This window comes from Mustela erminea, chromosome 8 (genome assembly GCF_009829155.1).
Source record: "Mustela erminea isolate mMusErm1 chromosome 8, mMusErm1.Pri, whole genome shotgun sequence".
Lineage (NCBI taxonomy): Eukaryota > Metazoa > Chordata > Mammalia > Carnivora > Mustelidae > Mustela > Mustela erminea.
Window position 1 is genome coordinate 20313762 of NC_045621.1, and position 8798 is coordinate 20322559.

Consider the following 8798-nt stretch of genomic DNA (forward strand, 5'->3'; position numbering starts at 1 on the left):
GACATAGATCTGTGAATACAAATGGGTTTCTCTCACAGTTACATAAAAATTTCTAGTAGGATTTCAATAAAAACAGATTTCTCAAGCTTCCTTTTCTGAATACATTTTGGGTCAATATTATGTTTTTTTCTCTCCCTCAAAATAGATTTCAATAAAAATTTTAACAGGATTATAACTGTCCAACATATAATCATAAAAGAAGGCTTGCAAAGGCCATTTCTATTAGTGGTAACAAAAAAGTAAAAAGATCACAAGAAATTTGATCTCTTCAAGTTGAAACTCAAAATCCTCCAGCCTCTAACCAAGATAAATATGTTTTATGAATCACCCTAATCCCATCACAACCAACACGTGAGACCCATGTGGCTAGGGGAAATGTTGGAAGAATAACACTTCCTACAATAATGCATATTTTGGCGGGAGGACAAGTACATGTCTCCTATAAACATAAGTTAAATAACACTGTGCACATCCTAAAGCTTCAGGAGAAAATTGAATGGATATATTTTTAAAATGTAATCTAATAATACCACATAATTTCAAGGGGCCCCTGGCCAGGTAGTTGGGTATCAATATAAATGTCTGGCTATCATATGAGAAAAATACCACAAGGTCTAAGTCTATGAAGACTTAACGGGCCTTCTTTTTCATCTCCAGAAATACAAAAGCATCAAGAGTCCAAAACTGAAAAATCTTCCCCATGTTTCTCCCAAGTCAAAATCCTAAAAGAGAAGCAGTTATAATAGTAGATGGTCATGTCATTTACCACTGGGCTTCCAAAGAAATGCACACACCCAAAACCAGATTGAAAATGAAAGGGAAGGGGCGCCTGGGTGGCTTCGTGGGTTAAAGCCTTTGCCTTCGGCTCAGGTCATGATCCCAGAGTCCTGGGATCGAGCCCCACATCGGGCTCTCTGCTCTGCAGGGAGCCTGTTTCCCCTACCCCCCATCTCTCTGCCTGCCTCGCTGCCTACTTGTGATCTGTCTGTCAAATAAATAAATAAAATCTTTAAAAAAAAAAAAAAGAGAAAAAAAGAAAATGAAAGTGAAAGCAAATCTCAGTTGGAGAGGTACAGGGGTCTGATTTAGCTTCTTTTCAAGGCAAAGACATCGGCAGGCCCTCAGAGGTGCTCAGGACAGGCTAAAGGACAGTGGGTACCTTACCAGGATTGAACTCCCTGCATTTACAAGCGGGGAAAGGCATGCCGAGATCGGGCATTCTGCATTCTCCATGATCAGCAGATCCTCAAGCTTCAGGCTAATTAGCTGTTAAGGAAATGATGTGGTCAAAACTGTCTCTACATTATCAGATCAAAGTCAGTGTCAGATTGGTCCTATGCCATCTGTACAAGCGTGGGATTTCCCAAGGTTCTCTTCCTGTCACTCCACCTGCTATTGATAATGGGAAACTCCCAGCGCTCACTGGTAATAAACAATTTAGCTTCCAACTTCAATTTCATCAGTCAAGCTATCAATGTTGAAAACATACAAATGAATATTTTACCTATATGTGTACCATTTCTAACCTAATAGTTTAGTTTTTTAGGCTTTTTTTTTTTTTTGGAAAAGTGACCTATTACCATGAAAAAGAATAAAAATCTTCATTTCAATTTAATTTACTCCCATAAGAGTAAGAGATTAAATGTTCCAAGTTTTAGAAAAGATGAAAGAGGATATTTTCACTGTGTGCTTTTTAGAATTTTTATTATACAGATAAGAAAAACCACTCTGATATTTTATGTTAGACATGGTAGATTACGAAGAAGAATTTTTTAGCTGAAAAGCAAGGTAGATATGGTAAATTTCAAAATAGATAAGTGCATTGAAAATTTATCTAGAAATCAGGTAATCTAGCTTCAATTCCGCTTAGAAGAAAAAGATATTAATACGTAGGTCGAGCCATATAATGGTACAAAAAGAATGTCATTACCTTGGGTGATATGGGACAAATGGGACGGACGAGAAATTCTAAAAAACTCCTTTCACATCCATGATTAAAAAACTAGTAAATCAAGTCTGTGTTTTATAATGATCTATCTACTGTAATCATTTTGGGGAAATAAGCACCACAAGTAGAAGATGTTATTGTAGCAAAGCCTTTCTTCTCTCACAGGTGGTGGGCGTGTGAAAATTGAGAGTGTAAAACTGGATTTCAAAGAGAAGGCCCAAGCTAAAGTCGGCTCACTGGACAACGCTCACCATGTCCCTGGAGGCGGCAACGTCAAGGTAAGAACCAAGGGTGTGAGCTGATCCTGTCTTCTGTTTTTTAATTATTCTGAAATGCTCCTCATCAGAATGGGTCACAGATCAAAGACTGGACAGGTAGGAAGTAGGAATGGCAGAGTCTAGGGGCCAGGGAAGACACTTGAGGTAACAAGGACTGATGCTTGTCTTGAACAGATCGACAGCCAGAAGTTGAACTTCAGAGAGCACGCGAAGGCCCGTGTGGACCACGGAGCTGAGATCATTACGCAGTCCCCAGGCAGATCCAGCGTGGCATCCCCCCGACGACTCAGCAATGTCTCCTCTTCTGGAAGCATCAACCTGCTTGAATCCCCTCAGCTTGCCACTTTGGCCGAGGATGTCACTGCTGCACTCGCTAAGCAGGGTTTGTGAATATTTCTCGTTTAGCATCGAAGTAATAATATTTAGGCATGAGCTCTTGGCAGGAGTGGGCTCTGAGCAGGTGTTATATTCATTCTTTACAAACCATAAAATAAATAATCTCATTCCCAAACTGTAGTAATTGTTACAATTTTATAAAAAACAATGAATAGTATATGCAGAAATTGACTTGATTTCCATTTGCAACAGGAAGACACTGGCTTTACATGAGTACAATTGGACAATTATTTTTGCTCTGCTCTGTTTTGCATGGAGTATTATTATTTTAAAAATTGCATTTCTACCTTTCATGTGCCTGAAGGCTATCCATACATTCTGAAAGGCCTTGTTGAAATCCAAGCTGCTCATTCCACTATTCTGTTGCTGGGTGAAAAGATAAAAGCTGCCCATTTTAACTTATTACAGGTTACATTAAATCAAGGAGTCTGATTGCAGGAAGGAAAGAGCACGTAGGAAATAAGTTGTTGTTTTTTTTTTTAAGCATTATTTTGTATAAATGGGAAGGAAGATTCAGTTAAGTTATTAACATTTGGGACCTGGATAATTATATCAGAGTATAAGTCAATCCAATAAATTATTTAACTAATTAAAAATAGTTACAAAGCATTTGAGCTGTGGTTGAGGAAGCAGTTTAAAAGTGCATCTCTTAGGAATGAGGCACTTTCATTAGGATGGACTCGTGTCTGATTAGAATGTCAGTTGATCAGCTAGATTTGTGTCCACACTACCAGTTTCACTCTCCCTTTCCATCTGTTTGATACAGTATTATAGATATAAATATATATATATTTCTCTGTGGCCATTTGTGATACTTCCTCATATACTTGAATATTATACTTCCTTATTCACAGTATCTGTGTCTCCTGCACCCTTTGGTGTTGCAATTTTAGGTATGTGAAAGTAGATGTTAGCAGGGTTCTTTCCCTATTTAAAAAAAAAAAATACATTAAAAAAGAACAAAAAGTTTTAGCATGAAGTTGCTTCCTGTAACAACTCAGAGCTGTAACCCTGTTCTAGTGCCAGATACAAGTCTCTCCCGTGATGCTAGGAAAATTTATTTTTCTTTGCTTTCACCAACATGGAGTTTGTGGGGGTGGGTCCAGTTATACATTAAAAGGGTTTACAGATTGTTGGTTTAAGATTTTGGATTTATCTCATTTTAAATTATGGAATACTTTGGGTTTTATTCCTGTAATCATTCATGAAACAGACTTCTTAAGATTTTTTTTTTTTTTTCCATTTGCTAAAGTTGAAACTAACAGAGGGAGTTTGGGACATGTTGTCCCACTCTTCTAAACAGTGCCTGCTAATTAAATTATCGGAGAGAAAATATTTGGCTTCCTTACCCAAAGTAAAGATCCCTTGATCAGAAAGGATAAGTACAGAAATTTGAGAAGCCAGAGCTACAAAACACTTGAGATACAGATATCTAAATCAGTTTTCTTGGGATTCCAACATTGCCCTCTGTACAGGAACCCTATATGACTTGGTATTACTTATCAATAGAATGATACTGGTCTGACTTAATCTACAGTCTGAGAAATCACCAATTAATTAATTCCTCTCACACATCATTCATCTTGGACTTGTGAATAAGCAACAAAATAGTCAATGGCCTGAATAAGCAATCAGTTACCAGTCTGGGTGGATATTTTTCAGTATTTTATCTATTCTTTTTCTTGCTCGGGGCTGGTAGGTTGGATCTGAACAGTTAAAGGCAAAGAGTCTGATAAGTGTTTGATCCCCGTGAGCCAAATTGATTCCGGACTATATGAGAGGAAATGATGGGCGTGGATGAGGCATCAAGGAAGTAAAGTAGTATCTAGGAAAGCAGCCAAGGGATGCAAAGACAGACAGACATGGGTGCCATTTTGTGACCCACTGGATATTGCAACCAATGTGACTTCCACCAAAAAAAAAACTCTAGGAGCAAAAAGATAGTATTCATTCTCAACTAAGAGGTTTTACGTCGGCAAACAGGTTGACAAATCAATGTTGACAAATGAAAACGTTGACAAATCAGTTCTTTTATACAACAGCCAAAAAATTAGAAACTGCTGAGTATGACTATGGATGTGTCTATTTTCTGCCTAATAACTGCTGTGATGTGGATTTGACCTATATGAGCATTTTATTCATCAGCTTCCCTTGAAATGCTCCAGAAAATCGGAGAAGAAAGAGTAGTTGTGTGGAAACCTATGGTATTTTCTTACATGTTTTGGACATGTTTGACAGTGTTAGATAGTGACTAAAGTTCTCTAGAAAGAAGGAGTTAACAGCTGGTTAGAACAGTTTTAACCTATAAAATAAGTATTTTTTACCAACTTGGTTTAATTGTTTATAAAAGTTAAGAATAAGTAATTGTGCTTTATATGTGAAAATTCTGTTTCTTACAAATACATGCCCAAGGTACAAATTATATAAAGCCCTAAGATACTAGATTTGGCATTAAAACAAATGTTTATTTCAAATTATAGTAAAATTATAATGAGTAAATGCCCTTCCTTTGTATGGAAATATTATTCTTTTTAATGTTAACCCAAAAAACCCTGATAATTTGTACCAATCCAAGAGAGAAACACACAGGCTAAATGTCTTCTTATGGGGTTAGGGGGTGGAACCTATCTTGCCTTCACTCTCAAGATTAACGACGCAAATTAAGCTTTTTGAACACCACTCTTGTGGGGATACCCATACGCTGATCTAGAAATTAAAGCTTTATAGTTCCAATTCTAGATCTCTTACTGCCAGTTTCTCTCCGGCTTTAGCCTTTGAGAACCTGTTTAAGGATACATAAGTAATCCAGAGCTGTGAAGAGTTAAAAGGCCTGCTTCTTCAATGAACTCACTCTCTCTGGGTCACCTGCTACCAATAATTGGGTACTTTATAATGATGCAGGGAAGATCCGAGATGATGATGAGTTTCAAAGGCCCTGTTCATTTAGGAACCAACTCTCTCTGGATTCTCCTGCTGAGTTCCAGCAGGGTGATAGGTTGAAATCTCACCCACAAGCAAGACACCTGTGTAACACCAACTGGGTATGGCTGAAGAAGGCTGAAGAGAGAACTTCACTAAATGAAAGAATCTGCTGATGGTAACTGGCCTTCTCCACACATTCATACAGAAATACAGCAGGAAATAGGATCATCAGACAAAATATAACATCATGTCAGTATTGTTAAAGAAATAATCTCAATGCAGTTGATTCTGACCTTGTTACAATTAAAATTTTTGTCCGATTTTTCATGCCACAAAAATGAGAAAAGCAAACTATTCATGGTCTAAGTAGCCAAGAAGAAAAAAAAAGATTCATGGCTTGGAAAGGCAAATTCTAGGCATTCCTTCCAAAACTGATGTGCTAAAATCAGCACTGATGTTTGTTTTTTTACACCTAGGATTTTTAGCCTGGGTGTGTAGGTTGAGGCCAAGTCCCTCTGCAGGAAAGAGCTTATTTTTAAACTCAGAAAATGTCAATCATGAAAAATCTACTTCAACTTTAGCAAAAAGAAAAAAAAAATCAACAAAAAGTATACTCTGTATGCTGGGATTCCAAGGTTCCAACATGCCGCTACAAATCTCTGGGGGGTTTCTTTCTTCTGATAATTCTAGAGCCTGTTACCATAGAAAGGCATTTCTTCAATGGCTGGTTGTAGTTAGTTCATGTTTTTCAATCAAAATTTGCAAATGTATTTGTTGCTGTATAGTGATTGTTTTGCAAAATAAAATTGCTTGTCACCTAATCCACAGTTTCAGATTGTTTCTTCTCTGGGGAAAAAAAAAAATCACACACACACACACACACACACACACACACACGGCTCAGTCCAACCAAGGAAAATCCATGATGACAAGGCTCTTATTATCTCCCCAACGTGTGTCAGGATTTAAGCACTCCTGTATTTAGCAGGATGCTATCTGTTGCAAGTGACAGAAACTGAATCAAATTGACTTAGGCATAAGGGCAAATTTATTGGCTCAAGTGACCAACAATGCAGGCCTCAGGCATGGATGCATCCAGGCATCCAAAAGATGTTAAGACTCTTTTTCCGACCCTGGATCCAGGCTTTCACAACATGTCATCGGGAATCTTTCTTGTCCCAAATCTCAGCCCTGCTTCTTCTGTGTTGGTTTTATTCTCAGGCAGACACCCCTTTCATGACTCTCTGGGAGCTCCAAGTTTCACAACCCACCAAAAAAAAAAAAGCCTCTTTCCCACTAGCACAACCAAGATCTCAGGTCTGAAAATCATTGAACCTTGGATCACCTGCTCACTTCGGCTGATTATCCACGGTTAGGTCATATCTTTTCTCTATCACAGGTGGTTGGGGTAGGAGGAAAGTAAAGGAAGAAGGGGCTTCTCCTGAACCATATAACCTAATCATGAAGAGGAAATATTCCCTTCTAAGTAAATAAATGTTCCCTCCTAAGTAAAGTCAGTCTGCTACTGCAAGAAGAGAGAGGAATTAATTCTGGGCAGATCATAAGGCAGACATTCTTTAGGCCCATGCACCTTATCCCTGTATTTATTTAATCTCTTAGCTCCTTGCTATTCAAATTGTGTTCAGGCTTCACCTGGGACCTTGTTAGACATATAAAGTCATGGGCTCCACTCCCGGCCAACTTACAGCATTCCCCTAGATGAATCATCTGCTCATTAAAGTCTGAGAAGCATTCAGCTAATCTAGTCCAAGGAGAAAAAGCTCCACAACAGCCCACTGACAGGTAAGAATCATTTCTAAGACTACAGGAGGTAATATCACCAAGTCTGATGTCAGAGTCTGAGTATCAAGTGGTAGAAACTTGAGACTGGTGGAAGAAAAGTCTTTGCGTTGGTGATTTACCAGACCCACCGTTCTACCTTCAAACTTAGTTCTACCAATGGAGTCCTCACCTTGCATTCACTTTTCCTTTGCTAAAAATGGAGATTTGGTACTATGTAGCCATCATCATTAGACTTTCAAGAGTTTCTTATTTTAGGGGTTCCCGGGTGGCTCAGTTAAGTGTTCACTTCAGCTCAGGTCATGATCCAGGGTCCTGGGATCAAGCCCCACATTGGGCTCCCCGCTAGGAGGGGAGTCTGCTTTCTCCCTCTCCCACTCTCCCTGATTGTTCTCCTGCTCTCGCTATTTCTCTCTCAAATAAATAAATAAAATCTTTTTTTTTTAATTTTTTAAAAAATTAGTATCCATGTTATCCTTCAGGGAAGTCTCTACACGGGATTTAGACACTTACTTGTCTGGTAGCATGAATCACGAGAACGTCTTAGTTTTCTTTCTTATTAACAAGGCAAAGAAGATTTTGCTTGGCTTGAGAAGAGACAAGTAACTCAGATATAACGTAGGATTACAAAGCAACCCTGTATGTAGCTTATATAGAGGGGAAAACAGGCTCTTCTTTTACGATATGGCACTTATAGAACTTTGACCCAAATAATTCAGGGACAGAATGTGGTCTCTCTCAAAAATACACAGTCCAGAGGCGCCTGGGTGGCTCAATGGGTTAAAACCTCTGCCTTCAGCTCAGGTCATGATCCCAGGGTCCTGGGATCGAGCCCCGAGTCGGGCTCTCTGCTCAGCAGGGAGCCTGCTTCCTCCTCTCTCTCTGCCTGCCTCTCCGCCTACTTGTGATTTCTGTCTGTCAAATAAATAAATAAAAATCTTTAAAAAAAAAAAAAAAAAAAAAACACAGCCCAGCAATCCAAAATTGTTTGAAAACACTATCCTTTACTAGGTTTTCTTGAGTATGTTGAAGAAACATCACAGTCACACTCTAAAAAGCCCACTTCTTTGTATTCTCTCCTGTTTTTTATCACAAATCTAGTACAGCTGTTCCCATTTCTAATCCTTCGCATTCTGTTAAAATCTCCTGCCTCAGGCCTGGTTGAGGTAATAGGTCTGTGGCTTCCAGATGTGCTTTGTTTGGAGGGCACCGTGTTTTCAAACTCAAGAAAGTTCACACACTCACACACACACACTCTTTCAGATTTGGATCTTTCCTAATTTAAAGGTTTATAACTTCAGGTTTAGACCCACTCCTTTTTCTCTCCCTCCCAAGTTTTTCCTCATTCTCTGAAACAAAAACCCAAAAGAATAAACCCCCCAGTTCTGAAGTAGGGGAGGGAAGGGTCCAGGTGGATAGGTCAGATCAGAATCCTCAGGGAGACTGGGAGCCTG

The 8798-nt window shown here is 38.8% G+C and overlaps 1 protein-coding gene across 25 annotated transcripts in view; it reads left to right on the forward strand.

The window, feature by feature from the left end:
- The window catches only part of MAP2 (microtubule associated protein 2), a 291469-nt gene extending 285104 nt beyond the window's left edge, over positions 1–6365 (forward strand). For all 25 annotated transcript variants that reach the window (XM_032354613.1, XM_032354623.1, XM_032354622.1 and 22 more), the window contains 2 exons: positions 2114–2226; positions 2401–6365. In XM_032354613.1, the coding sequence (XP_032210504.1) occupies positions 2114–2226; positions 2401–2616 (329 nt within the window). In that variant the 3' untranslated portion in view covers positions 2617–6365. The remainder of the gene's footprint in view (positions 1–2113; positions 2227–2400) is intronic.
- The last annotated feature ends 2433 nt before the right edge of the window (positions 6366–8798 follow it).